Source organism: Heptranchias perlo, chromosome 35 (genome assembly GCF_035084215.1).
Source record: "Heptranchias perlo isolate sHepPer1 chromosome 35, sHepPer1.hap1, whole genome shotgun sequence".
NCBI classification, from domain to species: domain Eukaryota; kingdom Metazoa; phylum Chordata; class Chondrichthyes; order Hexanchiformes; family Hexanchidae; genus Heptranchias; species Heptranchias perlo.
In genome coordinates, this window is record NC_090359.1 from 10477853 (window position 1) to 10497600 (window position 19748).

A 19748-nucleotide genomic window follows, 5' to 3' on the forward strand; every position below is an offset into this window, starting at 1 on the left:
CACCAATTGACAATTTGGTCCATTATGGTCAAGTGCCCGGGTGTCCCCGGAGAGGGAGCATGTGGTGTCCACCGTTACGCTTGATGCCTTCCGCGACCGCTGGGCACCGCAGGGTATAGACTGTCTTTCAGACATCAATAATAGAATCCTGATTTAATTGGGAAAGTATCCTGTTGTTTTTGGTGGCACTTGATGCTTATTTTGGTATCTTTTCAGTTTGATTGGACCATCCAATATTAGTGGTGCTTTGAGAGGGCCACTTGTGATGGTTTATGTTTGGTGACCCTGGGGCAACCCAGAGTCTCCCTTATTGGTCCATCAAAGAAAGGTCGATTATGGTCAAGAATATGGTCACGATCAGATTTTTATTTCTTTGGAGTGTGGGATGGAAGTTCAGCCATGGTTTTTTTGCTTTTCCTTTTTTTGTGTTTTAGGCCCCTCTTTTATAAGAAGGGGAGGGGGGGTTGGTTGTGTTTATGTGCAGTAAATCAATAAACCCAAAATAAGTGTCAAATTATAATTTTATTACATCGATCCAGGATGCACTCCAGTCCCTGCGGTGCCCACCGGTCACGGAAACAGATTTTACAGTTTGAGGAAAGTCAAAGCAATTGGATCTTTATTGAATTGTCAGCCAATGATGCTCCTCCTTCAAAGTTCTGACTGGCTCTGGGTGTCATCTCCCCTCCTCCCTTTTCTTGATTGGTGTTCTGAGAGAGGATGTAATTTCTGATTGGGTATTGCCAACTGTCACTCATCATCTAGGCTGCCACGCCCAGGATTAACCAGCAGTATAAATATGGAGCTTTGAGTGGCTGTTTTTCAGTTTCTTGCTTCAATCGAGTTGTTTAGTTTTGTTAAAGTTAATTTAAAGATGGCTTCCCAAGTGTGTCAGAACTATCACAAGGAGTGTGAGGATGGTGTCAACAAGCAGATCAATATGGAGCTCTATTCCTCCTATGTTTATCTTTCTATGGTGAGTTTTGTTTCTTTGACCCCTTCACATTGGAGATTCTAATGTGACATTACAAAATTCTGTTTTCTCCAACTCATCTATTGCCTTTTCTCTAATCTGCACCCCCCTCCCCCCAATTGACGGATGGTGAGTGTCTTTTTAAAGCTGTAATATAATGTGATTTATTGTACAGTCATTATCAAAATGTCTCCCTCTTCCTTGCAGTAGTTGCACCACATTCTATATCTTAAATCTCAATTGTTCACTTTCCTGGTGTCTGAGCTTTCTATTGAAGTTGTGTTTTGCAATGCACTCTGCATTCAATGCCTGGGATTCATATTTCTTACCCTCTATTCTACATCTCTCCACAGTCTTTCCCCACATTCTCCTTGCAATGGCGGGGGGGGGGGGGTCATAATCTTAAATTAGAGCTAGTCCATTTAGGAGGTAAGTGAGGAAGCACTTTTCCCCTCAAAGGTACTGGAAATCTAGAACTCTCTCCCTTGAAAGTCTGTGCTTAATATTGGTGCTTTCAAGACTGAAATCTTTTGTTGGGTCAGGGTATTGAAGGATGAGTTGATGTACAGATCCATGTTCTAATTAAATCATTGAGTTGGCTCAAATGGCTGTATGTCCCACTTCTGTTTCTATGCTCTGAACCTTCACTTTTTAAGTACCAGCTTGTCCCTGTCTGTCTTCTCTCTCTGCCTTTGCTCTATTGGTGGTAGGGCCTTCAGCCATTTTGGTCCTACTCAGTGTAACTGTTAATCCCTTTGCCTTCCTACCTCTGTCTGTCTCTCAAAGCATTCAAATGCTAACAGTTTCTAGTCATGCAACTCTTACTGCTTGGTATCTGTTTCTCCTCTGAAATGCCTTGATGTTTAGTGTTGAAGGTGCTAAGTTAATGCTGTTTGTGGTAGTTGTAGAAAGGGGTTTGTTTCAAATTTCAGTCATGAAAAGGATGTAAGCTTTTATGTTCCTTCACTAATTTCTAGACATATAATTCAGTCTTGGGTGTGAAGATTAAAGTGAAATATTGTGTTGAGCATGTTCAAAGCTGAATTGGTAATTTTCCATTGGCCAGCTTCCCTATTGCTAGGAGTGAGATTATCTCACTACCAGGTTAGTGAAGCAAGTCAGCCTGTGCTAGTTTTCAGAACCATCTGCCTACAAGCTCAGTGAGACTTGAACCCTTGACAGAAAGCAAAATATTGAGGTTGGCTTTATGTACAATACCCATGATGATAATTCTGATACCCAACTACTTTTGATCTCACCAGTCCTATTACTTTGACCGGGATGATGTTGCCCTGCGTCACTTTGCTGAGTTCTTCAAGGAGCAGTCGCATGAGGAATGGGAGCACGCTGAGAAACTGCTCAAATTCCAGAATCAGCGTGGGGGCCGAGTCATCTTGGAGGATATCAAGGTTAGATTTAATGGAGTGGCCTTCTGAATGGCTCCCCTTAAATGGACAATTTTAAATATTTCTAAAGCAATTTGTTCTAATGCACATAATTACATAGAATGTCCAGCACAGAAACAGGACATTTAGCCCAACTGGTCTATGCTGGTGTTTATGCTCCACGTGAGCTGCCTCCCACCTTCATCTTGCCCTATCATCACATCCATCTATTACTGTCTCCCTCAGTACTTCTCCTTAAAGACATTTATACTATTTGACTCGTGGTTGTGGTGGTGTAATTCTATATTCTTGGGACAATTGGTTCATGGCAACATGGACATCTGATTGCTTTTCACCCCTATTTTCCTTCAGTACTTTCTTGTGTATTTTGTTTAATCCATTAAGTGAACTGGCTGAGACCTGATTCCCTTTTCAGAAGCCAGAGCAGGATGAGTGGAGCAATGGTCTGGAGGCGATGCAGAGAGCTCTGCAGATGGAGAAGAATGTGAACCAGAGTCTGCTGGATCTGCACAAACTCTCCACTGAGAGGACAGACCCTCATGTAAGTTTTTAATGTGGGCCTTTGGGTAAGTTCGAGGTGGTGGAAATTTACTGTCCTTGAGCCTATTCAAAAGATCTTCATACCCAATAGCTTTGTTGGTGTCATGCTCAAATTTTATTGGGGAGGGGAGACAGGAAAGGGAGATTGCCCTACTGTCTGCATTAGAAGTAAATGTATCTGATCCCAGGATCTAAGCACTTAATAGAGCAAAGTTACTGTATAAAATGCATCAATCTAAAGTGCACCACTTGACTATCCTCCAGACCAAGAAGATTAAAATCCAAACCCTTGGAGAAGCTCAGATCTTCCTCCATCTCTTGCTGGACATAACTATTTTCCATCTTTTCTTCCAGTTGTGTGACTTCCTGGAGACCCACTACTTGGATGAACAAGTGAAGATGATCAAGAAGCTTGGAGATCACATCACCAACCTGAAGAGACTGGGAGCCCCTGAGAATGGCATGGGAGTGTACCTGTTTGACAAGCTCACCCTGGGGGAGAGTGATTGAACTGACTGCAGGGATAAAGCTTATTGTTCAGTACTCCTGTTTATCGTCTGAAGAACCCCTATCCTGTAGCAATGGTGACTTTGTACTAAGAGCTGTGAGACCTGGGCTCTTGATGTGAAATGTAATAGTAACTGGAAATAAACTGTTACAGAAGACTGGGTTTTGGCTCCTTGTAAATTGAGTGATTGCTTATTTTTCAGATTAACATAATTCAGCTGTTGTAACAAATTACATTGGGCTATGTATTGGCTTTAGGGTGAGATTCTGCCCTATGACATTTTTTCTTCTGGGGTCATATCAATGTAGTGACTTGGGTGTTGAGGGCCAATGTGTCTGCCTTGAGTGTAAATTGTATTTATGCAGTAAAATGATTACTGCTGATTTCAATGCAAAGAACAATACAGTAATGAGTTACTGTTCCTATTAGTACTGCATATTATCAACTGTTCAACTCATTAATGATGCAAAATCAGCTGCTGTAACATTTTGTTCCAATAAAACACAAGGAAAGTGAACTAGTAATTTCAGTCCAATAGGCAATTTTTTTAAGAATAGTATCTGCCTGGGGAAGAACAATCCAGATGCTTTTTTTTCAAAGATGCTACAGACCTCAGTAGGTAGTTGGGGTAGCTTATGAAATCACTCACTATTACTCCTAATAAACTGTTTGTTTGGAGTCAAATAGGTCTCATATGGGGGAGTGCAGGTTCCCTGTTTGTCTATTTCCCTTCATTTTCATCTTCTGCCCCCCAACCCCCTGTTAATCTCCCCCATGAATAATAAATTGGGTATGGTACAGAAAAAATATCTCGAACTAAACTCCAGCAAACAAAATCTTCCTTCTGGGAGACGTAGTAAATGCACTAAACAACTAACTTGAACCATTAAGTTGAATAGATAAGGCTCCTAAACTCTTCCATACCACTACTGTTCCATCAATTCATAAACCCAATATAAGCAGCTCATCCATAAATCTATCAATTTGTATTTATCCCATTGTGCAGTTAATACTAGATTACAATTCTAAATTCTACTGGATCACCATTTCATTTAAACCAAGTTAAATAGATATTTTGCCTGAAACTCCACATCCCAATGCCATCAATTCATAAACACAATACAATCAGCTCCTCCATAAATGTGTCGATTTGCCTATAGTCCTATTGTGCGTTCCATACCAAATTGTAATCAACCTTTCCAAATCCTATGGGTTCTCCATTCATCTCCTTCACCCCTATGAATGGATTCAAATGTTGATGCTGTAGCTGTAATTATCCAGTGTTTCCAAGTGAAGTTTAGGAACTTGTGACTTGCACTGGGTGTGATAGAATTGCCGTCTTCAGTCAGTCCATGTTAATATCTTTATATTGATGGAGTAAATAAGGGGAAACTGATTCCAGTAGCAGACCGGTTAGTAACCAGCAAACACAGATTTAAGGTGATTGGTAAAAGAACCAGAAGTGACACGAAACTTTTTTCAGTGTTCTGATCTGGAATGAATTGTCTCATCGGGTGGTGGAAGCAGATTTAATAACTTTCAAAAGGAAATTGGATAAATACTTGAAGGGGGAAAGAGCAGGGGAGTGGGACTAATTGGATAGCTCTTTCAAAGAGACAGCATAGGCACAATGGGCTGAATGGCTTCTTTCTGTGCTGTAATAGTAGGATATTATGATCTCTAAAGGCACTTTTGGGATATCAATGTCACCACATTTCAGACGTTGTTGAGCCATAATTTTAGGAGTCAGTGTGGATTATCTGGTAGCTTTGACTGCTGCATAGTTCGCACCTTTGAGGTGTAGTCACTGTTGTAAGGTAAGAAATGCGGCAGTCAATTTGCCTCCAGCAAGGACCCAAAAACAGCAATGAAATATTGACCTGATAATCTGTTTTAGTGATGTTAGTTGAGGGATAAATATTGGTCCAGATATTGGGGAGAACTCCGCTGCTCTTCCTCGAAATAGTGCTGTGGGATATTTTACGTCCACCTGAGAGAGCAGATGAGGCCTCGATTTAATATCACATCCAAAAGACGGCACCTCCGACAGTACAGCACTCCCTTAGTCAGCCGAGATTATGTGCTCAAGTCTCTAGATGATGACTTGAACCCACAACCTTCTGACTCTGAGGTGAGAGTGCTGCCACTGAGCCACAGCTGACACAAATGGAGATGTTTGTGTGGGTGACATTGCATTCAGTAATCTTCACTGCCTCTCATTCTCGCTGAATATCCTGAATTTTACCAAACAACATTTCATGAGAATCAAAACTAAAAATGATGCATCCCACAATGCTTTGCCCAGTTGATGCCCCCATGCTGCCAATCCTCAGACACACCCATTCTCAATATTAGAACTGGGGACGATTCACACCATCCATGGGATGGACTTTCCATTTCTCTGACCAATGGTGGTTTGCAAATTCACTCAAGGCTACTTGATTGCTTTGAATATTGTCTCAACATCACAATCACTAACAAGTAATAAACTTGACCAGATTATGAAAAGCCACTTCAGTGAAAATATCAAATTATTATCAAATAATTCAAAGTTATGATTCCAAGAGATTGAAACAAAGAGAAACTTTCAGATTTTTTTTTTCTTTTTTTTTTCACTTTCAGATCTTTTTTTTTCCTTTTTTATTTTTTTTTATTTTGTTAGGCCCCCCCTTTTATAAGAAGGGGGGTGTGGGGTGTGCTTAAATACTAAAACCAAACAAACCAAAACCAAGTGTTCAAATTAAAATTTTATTATCCTCGTCCAGGATACACTCCAGCCCCTGCGGTGCCCACCGGCCGCGGAAAGCCTCGAGCGTACCGGCAGACACCGCGTGCTCCATCTCCAGGGCCACCCGGGCGCGGAGCATTCCGCGGAAGAGAGGCAGACAGGCCGAGCGACCGCCCCCACGGACCACGATCATCCTAGACCTGTGGATGGCCACCTTGGACAGGCCCAGGAGCAGGCCCACGAGAACGTCCACCGACCTGCCCGCCCCCCTCCTCACCGGGCGGCCAAAGATCAGGAGCGTGGGACTGAAATGCAGCCAGAACTTGAGGAGCAGCCCCTTCAAATAATGGAACAGGGGCTGCAGTCTCGCACACCCGGTGTACAGATGGAACAAGGACTACTCCAGGCCGCAGAAATCACAAGCGGCCTGGGTGTCCGTGAAATGGCGTAACCGCTGGTTGCACGCGACTGCTCCGTGCGCCACCCTCCACCCCAAATCCCCGATGGAACACGGGAGGATCCCTGAGTAGAGAGCCCCCCACTGGGAATCCCCGTCTCTGCCGGACGGCAGGATGGTACGCCAGGGCGTGTCCGGCCGAGAGACGAGGGCGAGGAAGTGGATGGTGTGCAGGAGCAGCCCGTACAGGAAATCCCTCCGCGCGGTGTGAAACGGCACGGAGGGAATTTCCGAGAGACGGCTCATGTTGTGAGGCGCGGCCCCCCGAGGGAGGTTCCGGGGTTTGGCGCCGAGGAGGAACTCCGTCCGAACGGGGGTCAGGTCGGACGGGATGGCTCCGCACGCCTGAGCCGCCTCCACATCCCGAGTGGAGTCAGGGCCGAGCGCCGATTTCAACGCCCGGATGGCGATGGCCGCGTCCCCGGCACGCCACGAGGACATCCGTGCGGCGAGCGCCCACGGCTCCAACCAACCCGACCCACCGCCATCCAGGACGTCCCTGACTCTGGTCACCCGACCGGCCACGGCCCTCCGCACCGACAGCCGCGAGTGGCCGAAGCCGATATCGCGGAGGAACGGATTCCCGAGCAGCGGCTCCTGCAGGACGGCCGCTACCCCTGACGGGCGAGAGCTCCGACCGGAGGCGACCATGTTCCAGACCCTGAGCAGATCCTGGTAAAAGACAGGCAGCTCCTGCAAAGACATGCGGCCGCCCACCAGCGAGATGAACAGGACCTGCGTGTCGTAGTTCAGGCCGTGCAGCTGGCGGAAAAAATACGTCGCCAGCGCACGCCATCTAAGAGGACGCTCAACGTACAGGTATCGCTGCAGCGTCCAAAGGCGGAAAGTTGCCACCTGGGTGCGGACGCACACCAGCCCCTGACCGCCCTCCCTAAGCGGGAGACTCAGGACCGCGGCAGCGACCCAGTGTATCCCTCTGGCCCAGAAGAAGTCGACGAACTTCCTCTGAATCTTGGCGACAAACTCGGGGGGTGGGGTCAAAGTGACCAACCGGTACCACAACATGGCGGCCACCAGCTGGTTTATGAACAGCACTCGACCCCTGTAGGATAACACTCGGAGCAGTCCTGTCCAGCGCGCCAGGCGAGCGGCGACCTTGGCCTCCAGCTCTTCCCAGTTCACCGGCCAGGCTTCCTCAGCAGGGCCGAGGTAGACTCCCAGGTACCGGAGGTGCGTGGTACTCCAGGCGAAAGGCCTGAGCTCCTCCGGCAGGGAGTCAACCCGCCACTGACCCACCAGAAAACTAGACGAAACTGGAGTGCATCCTGGATATCCACAGGTCCAGGATGCTCGCGGTCCGTGGGGGCGGGCGCTCGGCCTGTCTGCCTCTCTTTCGCGGGTTGCTTCGCGCCCGGGTGGCCCTGGAGATGGAGCACGCGGTGTCTGCCGTTACGCTTGAGGCTTTCCGCGACCGGTGGGCACCGCAGGGGCTGGAGTGCATCCTGGACGAGGAAAATAAAATTTTAATTTGATGCCTGGTTTCGTTTTATTTGGTTTTTAGTACTTAAGCACACCCTACACCCCCCACCCTTCTTATAAAAGGGGGGCCTAAAAAACACAAAACAAAAGAGAAAAAAAAGGGTGCTGGTTGGTGGGTAAAGTGATAGTTGAGTTATTTGGTATCATGGGGGATTTTGTAGTGAGAGGTTTGTTCCCAGTGCTGGTGTTAGTTGGAGTGGTTTGTTGCTCTGATATTTGGCAACAGTTTAGAGGCCAGAGATTTCCATGGAGAAGAGTAAAACCCACCCCTGTGCCCCAGAGAGTCCCTCCCCCTGTCCCTCCCTTTGGTTCCCATTTCAGTGTGTCTGAGGGGAGAAGTCTGTCTCCACTGCAGACTGTGATGGTGCAGTGTGGAGAGCAGAACCTGCTGGTGAGGATAGACATGGATTTATTTGGAACCAGGCACCTGATTAAAGCTGCTGACCTGACCCTGGGGACAGCAGGTTATCGGCCAACTGGGATCTACTCTCAGAACCACACTGTCCTCTTTGACTATGGGCTCCATGAATGTGGCAGCAGATTGCAGGTAATGTGATTCCTCAACTCTTGCTCCAATTTCACTGTGTAGATTACTGCCCACTCTGAACTCATTAACATCGGGTGAAACTCCAGCCACTGAGGAGATCCCTGAATGAAATCTGTGTATAAATTTTTGCCCACTGTGAAGTATCACCCTGTGTGAAACTAATTCTTTCTGTTGACATGTCAATCTTCGCTTTATATTTAAAAAGAACTTCAACTTGTCACTGAGGGACTGCATCTTTCTTAAATGGGTCATTGCTACTCTCTAACTCTGAGATTCAATTCTATTGACCTTGAACCTTCACCTGCATTTCTCCAAACCACTCTGTTCTTTTGTGCCTCAATTGATTTATCTTTTCCGTTCCTTCCTGTGGATATTCAGGCCTGCTGCCTCAACTTGTGGTCAATGAATGTTCAGTGTGGAAGTTCCTGTTCAGACTTCCCTTGAAAGATGAAACAAGTGGAACAATAATTGGGATACAGTGTATTAAAGGGGAACTCCACTTTTGGTTGTTACACCTGACAAGACCATTGATTCCACGGACACAGATGAGATTTAAAAGTGATGTTGTGTTTTGTGCTCCATATCAGGGGTAACTTGAGCCCCTTAAGGTGAAAGCTCTAATCTATATGGGAAAGAATGCTCATCAAATCTGGCAGTGCCAATCATTTCAGGGTTTCTGACTGCAGGCCTGAAGTCCCCTGTAATAGAAGGTGGACTGAGCAGAGTAACAGAGGCTGCTCCAGGCAACTTCCACCAATGGTGGAGCTACTTCAATCATGTGTCATTGAGGAGCAGCTGAAACCCCTTAAACTGCTGCTTAACAGGGTCGGAAAATGACCAGAAATAGCTTTTGTTCAATGAGACCAGCTCTTCATTCCTTAACCTGATGTCTTTCAGATGGCTGGCGATTTCCTGGTCGACACCACCCACCTGAACCACACCCCAAATGCTCGTGGATCTGTTATTGTGAGAACGAATGGAGCAGTCATTCCCATTGAGTGCCACTATTTTAGGTAAGAATCTTTACTCTATTGCAAATAAGGTCTACAGCAGGTGCAGTTCTGTGAAGTTGTCCTGAAATTACTGTACTGTCCTTTCAGGAAGGGCAATGTGAGCAGTGACCCTATCAAGCCCACCTGGATCCCATTCAGCTCTACCATGTCTGGAGAAGGGCTTCTGTCATTCTCACTGCGTCTTATGAACGGTATGTGATGGGTGGATGGGGAGTGCTTTTCTGTGGTCTCCCACTGGGAGTTACGCCCACTGTCTCCAACCCTTTTCCTCTTGTACTTCAGATGACTGGCTTACAGAGCGCACCTCGACTGTCTACTACCTGGGTGACCTCATTCACATTGAGGCCTCTGTTTCAATGACCAACCACATGCCCTTGAAGTTCTACATTGACAGCTGTGCAGCTGCATTGAGCCCAGACAAGGATTCCACCCCAAGATACATCATTGACTCCCATGGGTAAGGAGCTCTCTGCTTTCTCCAGCTGGTTCTGTCTCAATCGGTTCACTTAATTCACTTTGTCCCTTTTTAAATCTTTCTTCAGTTGCCTCCTGGACAGCAAAGCTGAGGACTCCTTTTCAACCTTTGTGTTGCCAAGAGGTGAACGTGAGCTGGACAAACTCCAGTTTGATCTGGATGCGTTCCGCTTCTTTGGAGATGACCGTTCCTTGGTAAGAGGAAGCCAAACATTGGGTTCCCCATGTTGGGAGGAGGTCACTAAATAACAACTTGTATTGAATGTGTCCCTCAGATTTTCATCACCTGTCACCTGAAAGTTGCTGCAGTGGATCGGAGAGATTCAATGAACAAAGCTTGTACTTTCCAGAATATGTAAGTTCCCTCTCTCTCACTCAGGGATGTGTTATATTAAAGGGTGATGGACAACCTGGTTGATAAACTGATTCTCTGGTTGAGCTGGACCCCATTGGAAGAATCGACCAATGACGTGTGTGCCTGTTGTCATCTGGGCAACTGCAGTGCCAGTAGGGAATTCCGACTTGATTCCAGAGGAAGGAGGGATCTTGTATCTGGACCTGGTAGGACATTGATCCTCTTGATTGTTGGAGGTCACCCTTTACTCTCTAACTGGAATGTTTGATATTGCAGAGAGTGATGCTGAGTTGAAGTGGGAGGGTGAGGCCTCACTTGGACCCTTGGTCATTCTGGATCCTCATGTGACAGACCTGGCAACTGAGCCCCTTAATGATGTTGAGCAAAGGATGCAGGAGAGGTCTCCAGGTGGTGAGTTGGCCGACTGCTAGTTTCCATTTTCCCCTCAGTATTTCCTTCACTAACCATTGGTTTCTTGTTGCTTTATAGGTGTGGCGTCTGAGGTGGTCCTGATCTTGGCCCTGACTGTGAGCGCTGTCTCTCTGATCTCTGCTTCTTGGATTGCCTTGTTCCTGAACAGGAAACACAAGCAAACCCAGTTTAACTCGTTATCAAATGACCAATAAAGCAGTGACCACTTGTATCTTCTCATGGCTGGTTGCTCATTTCTCACTGTCTCCAGTCAACGACACAATGAGTGCTCAATACCGTGTTAGTAACACACTGCACTCCTCCGTCAGTTCCTCCTGTTTGTGAAATGGGTTGAAATGGGTCCATGTAACTAGTGGCAGAATGGCTGGTAATAGTGTATCCAGGCCCAGTCCAGGGATGGCTGCAACAATGGGTGAAGGCTTGCCAGGCCCTCATTGTGCAGGTCAATGAGCTCTGAAGGGACAGTGGGACTGGCCTGAAGTGCTGGGTGGTTGACTGCCCAATCATTCCCTTGGTGCTCTGTGGCCATTGATCACTCGAATCCGCACATGGGCTCCAAACTCCTAAACTTTCCCATTTGGAGCTAATTGTCCAAACACCAATAGGATTGAAAGTGGGTGGACTTGAACTCTCTTCCAAGATTGAAGATCTCTGCCCCTGGTGTGAAGATCTTTGTTTTGTTGGGCTGGGGCTCCAAGTAAATTTCCAATGCCCAGTGTAAAGATTAATGTTCACAGGGGGCAATGTTGTGCTCATTGGGTACAGGCACAGAGTGCGAGGGACGGGGAGCCCAGCGGTTGTGATTTACCTCTGTTGGATTTGAATTTCACCTGTCTTCTCGTGAGCACAGACTGAAGTTTCGTTATCCTCAGCTTCCCCTCACGGCAGGCCCTCAGGATTGTATTGTAAGTAGTTAGTCCTATTTTTCAGATTACGTTATTGTTTATCATTCACTATATTTGAGGGGTGGCAACAGGAACAGGAGTTAGCCATTTAGCCCCTCTCGCCTGGTCCACCATTCAATGAGATCATGGTTGATCTGTGACATAACTCCATATACCTGCCTTAGTCATATCCCTTACCTTTTTGATTAACAAAATTTTAACCTGAGATAATAGATTTAACAATTGAGCTAGCATCAACTGCCATTTGTGGAACAGTGTTCCTAACTTCTCCCACTCGTGTGTAGAAGTGTCTCTTAACTTTATTCCTGAAAGTCCTAATTCGAACTTCGAGGTTATGTCCCCTGGTCGTTAAACTGGCTGTGTCTTTATAACTTTACAGTGAATTGGGTACAATCCATGTCTGGGACAACCTTGCCTTTGAAATACTGAAATTTGTTCATAAAATGTTCTTCAGATTTAATAAGAGCATATTTGTTTATCTTTACTGAGCTGGGTTTTTCTTTTTGGTAAATCAGACATTCAGGGCGTCTATTAAACAGGATGGGAGCTGTTAGCAGTAAACACCCTCGCTTCAGACAACATTCTTTGGCAGGTGGAAACCACTTCTCCATTTAAATCAAATCATAGTAATATTTTACTTGAGCTATAATCACTGAAGTTTAGTGTTTAAACATAGCAGGAGATCCAGGCTCGTTCTGTTGCAGTAGAATCACAATAAGTTAGTGGGAACTTTTAACAATAGCAATTCATTTCTGCTCACTACACACAAGGTGATTTTTCTTCCAGTGGAAACTGCAGTCAGACGGCCCCTCCTCACTTTCACTCTGAGCTTCCTCACACTATTGATGAATAATGTTAGGAAACATTAAACCCAATAGATGACAATACATTGTAGTGTAGTGTAGGGCCATCCTACCCTCTTCTGACTGTTGTCTGATTTACATGTAAACATTTCAGGGAGGCTTTACAAACTGGATATACTGGCCAGGACACCAGGAGAACTACTTTGGGGTATTTTTAAAATGTTGCAACAAAATACCATGTAGAAATGCTTCATGAATTCATTCTCAATGAAGCTTAGGATCTTACAGGACAGAAACAGGTGACTTTCCTCTTGCCCCCTCATCCAATTTAATGTTCCTCTGTTCCAAGGTGCCTCCACTATTATTCCCATTTAAAATAATTCATGGAGTCTGTGTGAACAACATTTTCGGGCAGAACTCTACATTATCCCCTCCCTATAAAGATATTTTTTTGAACCGTAGACATGTATCTTTTGCCATGTTACATTTGAACCTAGGGGTTATAGAATCATAGAAATTTACAGCACAGAAGGAGGCTATTCGGCCCATTGTCTGTGCCAGCTGAAAAAGCTATCCAGCCTAATCGCACTCTTGGTCTTGGTCCGCAGCCTTGCAGGTGACGGGACTTCAAGTGAGCATCGAAGTACTTGTAAAAAGCGATGTTGGTTTCTGCCTCCACCACCCTTTCAGCGAGTCAGGTTCAAACCCACACCACCCTCTGGGTGAAAAGAATTATCCCCAGATCCCCTCGAATTCTTCCAATTATTTGAAATATATGCCCCCTGGTTATTGGCCTCTCTGCTAAGGGATATAGGACCTTCATATTCTTTATTTATTTGTTCATGGGATGTGGGTGTTACTGGCAAGGGCAGCATTTATTGCCCATCGCATTTGCCTTTGAGAAGGTGGGGGTGAGTTGCCGCCTTGAAGTGACGCAGTCCGCGTGGCCCCCAATAATTTTATACACCTCAATTAAATCCCCCCTCAGCCTCCTCTGTTTCAATGAAAACAACTCCAGCCGATCCAATCCTTCCTCATAGCTAAAATTCTCCAGTCCTGGACCATCCTTGTAAATCTCCTCTGGACCCTTTCTGGTGCAATCCCATCTTTCCTGTAATGTGGTGACCTGAACTGGACACGGGTTAAATTTATTAGTCCGCCTGTTCCCACAGGTCCCAGTCGAGTTTCTTCATTCCTTTCCTTGGTTCAATCCGTCATTCACCGATTGGGTTTATGACCGGTCACCACCTCCTGTGATTTCCCCAATTGGCTGCCCCTCTTCTCAGAGATTCTCTCGCTCCACAGACCACCTGCACTCTGTCGGTTCCACCAATCCGGGAAGCTTCACCTGTGATTGGATGAACTCGGTGACCCGGGCCCGTCATGGCGGCCGAATCTCCCACAATGCAGAGCGGCAGAGAAAAGGCCCCATCTGTGAGACAGGCCGCGCTGCACTCTGGGAGAATGTTCGCACATGCGCACATCACCCGCCGGATCAGCGGCCGCTTCCTGTTGTGTCGCGAGACAAACTTTCCGTTTTTTCGGTTGAAAACGAGCGGTTTTTATTGTGACGGAAACTGACGTCACTTTTCCTTTGAATCGCGCGGTTTGATTTAAATAAACGGCGCACATGCGCAGTGTGGCGCGTCCCTCTTAAAGGGCCCTGGACCGGCCGAGAGTCCCCGAGCCCGGGGACAGGACCGAGAGACGGGCAATGGGATTAGAGCGGAGGGCGGCCCCGGGGAGGGGGAACTTGCATTTCTCCAGCGCCTGTCACATCCTCAGGACGACCCAAAGCCTGGCAGCCAATGGGGGGCTTTGGAAATGAGGTCACTGTTGAGATCAGGACAGAATATAATAATAATAGAGTTGATGAATGGCCATGAAGCCTTGAGACTGGCTGCAGCCTTACTGATAACAAGGAACAGGAATGTCGAGAGAAAGAAAATAGCTGACATCTGCTCAGGCCGACGTGATGGCTCTGGATGTTCGGGGGCTGGCTCACTACTTGATTGACCAACTACCTGAGCCAATAAAGAATGTACGTGTACGCCCATATTCTGTAACAGGTGGGCGTTGCCGAATGAATTGTATAAACATGAGCTGTTTCATTGACTCGGCGAAGTTGCACCCTCAACCATTGTATGAGGTGCACTTCCACTTGTATACAAGTTGGGGTTCAATAAAGTTTCTCATTCTACTTCTTGTTTGGGTGTTAATTCATTTGTATAGTGTTAAGTTTCGACAGTTTTCAGCAACATCTTTGAATGTGGCAGCACAAGTTGGTGAAACCGTTAAAACAGCATCCGGTTTCTTGGCTTAATAATAGAGAAATAGAGCACAAAAGCAAGGAAGTTATGTGAAACGTTAAAAATCATTGTTCAGGCCTCATCTGAAGTATTGTGTCCAATTCTGGGCACTATAATTTATTAAGGAGGTCAAGGTCTTGGAGAGGATGGAGAGGAGATTTCCCAGAATTATACCAGGGATGGGGTTTAGTTGTGTGGAGAGACTCGAGAACCTGGGATTGTTCTGCTTCGAGCAATGAAGGTTAAGGGGAGAAGTAATCCACGTGTTCAAAATTAAGAGGGGTTTTGATCGAGTACATAAGGAGAAACTTCACCCACTGGCGGGAGGGTCGGCAACCAACGGACGCAGATTTAAGATGATTGGCAAAAGAACTAGAAGGGAAATAAGGAGATTTTTTACACAGCGAATTGTTATGATCTGGAACGCACTGCCTCAAAGGATGGTGGAGCTCGATTCAATCGTAACTTTAAAAGGAAAATTGGATAAATACTTGAAAAGATAAAAATTACAAAGTTTATGGGTAAAGAGCACGGGAATGGGAGTAATCGGTAACATCCTTCAAAGAGCTGGCCACTGCACGATGGGTCGAATGGCCTCCTGTGCTGTGATATTCTAGGATTGTATATTTTCCATATATTTGTTTCTGTAAGAAGGACAATGACAGGCTGTCTGAGCAAAGCAGATGTTCAAAAGGTCCAAACACACGAGGCATCAAAGAATCAGGTGTAGATTTCAGCCCAAAGATGTTTTTTCTGCTCCAGTCATCAGCACAACACAGACCCCTGAAACACAACCAGTCACTCCTTCCAATATCACAGAGACAGAAACAGACCAGCTCTCAGTTTGCTTTCGAGTGAGTGCTGAACTCATCACATGGTGTCTGCACTAAACTGGGAATTAGAATCTCCTAATCACTTGGCTGTTTGTTAATACGGTAAAAAATCAGATTTTAACTGACCTGCCCTTTTCAATCCATTTATTGATCATTCACAGAGGCCCAAAAGAGACCTCTTAGAGTGTCTGAATCAGCTGTACTAAAGATGATCCATTAGTTCTTCGCGATGAACGTGATGAAAACATATGTCGCTCGTTGATTTTGGTGTCAGAGGGTTAGATATTTATCTCACGGTGGGAGAGAGATGAATAAGATGAAATAAAGCGAGTGTCTGTGATAATGTTTGAATGACCGACACCAATCCGGAATTTGTACAATGCTGAATGTTTCAATTCACAATGTGGATTTCCAATGGATTCTCTGCAATGTTAACACAAATCCGTTTGTTCCACAGGAGATGGTCGTGGTTCTGGTCACAGGAAATGTACAAATTCAGAAAATTTATTGTCTTGAATTTCTATATACTTCAGTTCCCAGAACGAATAATTACAGACTCTCTGGGGTACATTTTCCGCTTGGTGATCTGGTGTAAAACTGGCCTTGCAGATTGACCGCTCGTTATTAAAACCACCTGGGGCAGGAATTCTTCCTGGACGGTACCGCCTGACGGCCGGTATCGCTCGATGAAGCTCCCTCCTGATATTCAGTCAAGTCCCACTGAAGTCAAGGGAACTGAATATCAGGTGGGATGTGTGATGGGCGGCCTATCCGCTATCACCCACTTTGTGCTACGGCCCAAGACCATTCTGATTCCCATTGAAATGAACGGCAGGGAAATTCCCGCGGTTTGTATAAACGGCGGGCGATCCGCCCACCAAATGACCTCCAGGCGGTGAAGACATATGTCGACATCTCCTCGTCACCGGGGCAGATTCGGTACTGGCGCTCTGGCATGAAACTGCCGTTGGCTCTGTGGGACTGGATAGACCCAGACCGACTGGAAGTGTACGGGGATATGCTTCTGGCAGACAGCATGGCAGAGTCCACGAGGAAAGGCATCATCACCCTCATCTCCAAGTGAAGCTTTGTTACACTGCCTCTCAGGCAAGTTTATCCTTGCTTAGATAAGGAGACCAAAACTGTACACATTACTCCAGGTGTGGTCTCACCAAAGCCCCGTACAATTGCAACAAGACTTCCTTACTCTTGTATTCCAGCCCCCTTGCAATAAAGGCCAACATGCCATTTGCCTTCCTAATTGCTTGCTGTACCAACATGTTAACTTTCTGTGTTTCTTGCACCAGGACACCCAAGTCTCTCTGAACATGAATATTCAAGAGTTGCTCACCATTTTAAAACATTTTGTTTTTCTATTCTTCCTATCAAAGTGAATAACCTCACATTTCCCCACATTATACTCCACCTGCCACCTTGTCCACTCACGTAACCTGTCTGTATCCCTTTGCAGACACTTTGTGTCCTCCTCACAGCTTACTTTCCCACGTCGCTAGCGTCAGAGATCTTTTTACACTCATATACATTGTAAATAGCTGAGGCCCAGTAAAGGCCGGTATCGCTCGCTGATAAGTCAAGGGTAAAATCCCGACGAGGACATTGGTCCCAGCCTTGTTGAGGTGCAACCCGTCCATCATGTACAGGTCTTTAGTATTAATCAAAGTGCACAATGACGCCCCCGGTGAAGCGAGTATCTCCCCACAGATACTACCTGACCTGCTGAGTGTTGCCAGCAGTTTCTGGGTTTATTTTTGAGCTTTCACGATAGCAGTTTTCCTGACAACCTGCAACTTGCCTCAAGGGCGCAGCTTCAAGCACAACTTTCTTGTGCTCTTCTCACACACAAGATCGCACTTTACTTTCCGACACATGCGTTTAAAATCTGCCGTTTCCGCACACAGCGTCCTGCGCCACGAGAATTTGAAAGACCTTCCGCTCATGGCCTGTAATCGCTCCTTTTTCCCCACAGGCGCTCTTTACATTTATCCTCTACTCGATTCAATCACAGGTTTCAACAGAACTATTAAGATCAAGGCGGAACACTTCCGATCTTACTGCACCGCCCCAACTTGCCAAATGTGAACCTTTCAACCGCCATTCGCAGCTCTGTCGCGCTGCCCGTCGCTCACGCAACTCAACTGTTTCGAGAAAAGAGCCAACAAGCAACAAAACAAAAACCAGTTCTTCAGTTACCATCCCCTGGATCACAAGATTCCCCAAGTAAATTTCGTGAACAATCGGGCGGCTGTCTTTCCAGAGACCAGCCCTGCTTTCGTCGTGTTTGTGTGTCGAGCGATCACGCAGATCGAAATGTATCGACTGGTTTCAAGGCACAAATGAACATTGGTGTGAATGGGACATGTGCCCAATAGAAACAGCGGTCGGAGCAGAACAAACTGAAAGGCGTGCGATCGCGAAAGTGAATGTTAGAGTCGGCAATGGAGCAGGAAAGTGTCCATGAAATAGAAGGAGGAAAGTCAAGGCGGCCTATTGACTGTGGAAGGAAGAAAAAGCGGGGAGAAGAGGCGGGTTTGAACTGTGGAACATCAAGTACAGGCATGTGAGAGTGCTGGGATTTGACGGAATTAAAAGGTTTCACCAAAATAATATTATTTCTTGTGCGAAAGATTGATTTCTTGCTGCATTCTCTTAGCATATGTGGCAATGGAGAAAATCGGTAAATGACATTCTGTGGAGACTCGGATTCGCACGGAGGTGACTGCGACCACAACGCAGAGTATTAACCACAAAACGTTCACGACGAGGGACATCAGGTGTGGCAGTTGTGCCCGAACAACAGCAATGGCGCTGCTTCGGAAAGAAGGATTCTGAGCGATGAGGCCAAAACAACCAGCACCTCAAATTGTCGCAGCGGTGGGATTCGAACCCACGGCCCCACAGAAACTGGGACCTCAATCCAGCGCATTCGACCACTTAGCCACACTACCATGTCACCTCTGCTGCCCTCAGAATCTGGGAACTGGTGATTGAAAAGCGGCTTTCTTACTCTGACATTTAAGTCCAAGACTTTTGCTTTTACAAAATAAAAGGGCTTTCTTTGCACTGTTCATGCGACAAGGTGGCCGAGTTGTTCCGGGAACGGACTGCTAATCCACTGTGCTCTGCACCCATGGTTTTGTATCCCACCCGCGCCATTATTGTATTTTTTTAATCGTTCATGGGATGTGGGCGTCGCTGGCAAGGCCACCATTTATTGCCCATCCCTAATTGCCCTTGAGAAGGTGGTGGTGAGCGGCCTTCTTGAACCGTTGCAGTCCATGTGGTGACGGTTCTCCCAATGTGCTGTTAGGTAGGGAGTTCCAGGTTTTTGTCTGAGCAACGCTGAAGGAACGGTGATATATTTCATAGTCGGGATGGTGTGTGAGGAGGAGGGGAACGTGCAGGTGGTGTTGTTCCCATGTGCCTGCTGCTCTTGTCCTTCTAGATGTTAGAGGTTGCGGGTTTGGGAGGTGCTGTCGAAGAAGCCTTGGCGAGTGGCTGCAGTGCATCCTGTGGATGGTACACACTGCAGCCACGGTGCGCCGGTGGTGAAGGGAGTGAATGTTTCGGGTGGTGGGTGGGATGCCAATCAAGTGGGCTACTTTGTCCTGGATGGTGCCGAGCTTCTTGAATGTTGTTGGAGCTGCACTCATCCAGGCAAGTGGAGAGTATTCCATCACACTCCTTACTTGTGCCTCGCAGATGGTGGAAAGGCTTTGGGGAGTCCAGAGGTGGGTCACTCACCACAGAATACCCAGCTTCTGGCCTACTCTTGTAGCCACAGTATTTATATGGCTGGTCCAGTTAAGTTTCTGGTCAATGGTGACCCCCAGGATGTTGATGGTGGGGGATTCGGCGATGGTAATGCCATTGAATGTCATGGGGAGGTGGTTAGACTCTCTCTTGTTGGAGATTGTCATTGCCTGGCAATTGTCTGGCGTGAATGT

General features: G+C 46.4%; 2 protein-coding genes across 2 annotated transcripts; both read left to right on the forward strand.

Annotated features, from left to right (window-relative positions):
• Positions 1 to 2807: 2807 nt before the first annotated feature.
• Positions 2808 to 4236, forward strand: LOC137302027 (ferritin heavy chain-like). Its single transcript, XM_067971731.1, has 2 exons — positions 2808 to 2920; positions 3274 to 4236. Exons 1-2 carry the CDS (start codon positions 2834 to 2836, stop codon positions 3427 to 3429), a joined length of 243 nt encoding a protein of 80 aa, XP_067827832.1. The 5' UTR covers positions 2808 to 2833; the 3' UTR covers positions 3430 to 4236.
• Positions 4237 to 9759: 5523 nt separating this feature from the next.
• Positions 9760 to 10556, forward strand: LOC137302029 (zona pellucida sperm-binding protein 3-like). Its single transcript, XM_067971732.1, has 3 exons — positions 9760 to 9863; positions 9955 to 10129; positions 10215 to 10556. Exons 1-3 carry the CDS (start codon positions 9818 to 9820, stop codon positions 10393 to 10395), a joined length of 402 nt encoding a protein of 133 aa, XP_067827833.1. The 5' UTR covers positions 9760 to 9817; the 3' UTR covers positions 10396 to 10556.
• The last annotated feature ends 9192 nt before the right edge of the window (positions 10557 to 19748 follow it).

Coding starts and splice junctions, on each gene's coding strand:
- LOC137302029 (XM_067971732.1), top strand. CDS start 9,818: ATGTCTGGAGAAGGGCTTCTGTCATTCTCACTGCGTCTTATGAACG. Junction 9,864..9,954: donor CTCACTGCGTCTTATGAACG/GTATGTGATGGG, acceptor CTTGTACTTCAG/ATGACTGGCTTACAGAGCGC. Junction 10,130..10,214: donor TACATCATTGACTCCCATGG/GTAAGGAGCTCT, acceptor ATCTTTCTTCAG/TTGCCTCCTGGACAGCAAAG.
- LOC137302027 (XM_067971731.1), top strand. CDS start 2,834: ATGCAGAGAGCTCTGCAGATGGAGAAGAATGTGAACCAGAGTCTGCTG. Junction 2,921..3,273: donor CTGAGAGGACAGACCCTCAT/GTAAGTTTTTAA, acceptor CTTTTCTTCCAG/TTGTGTGACTTCCTGGAGAC.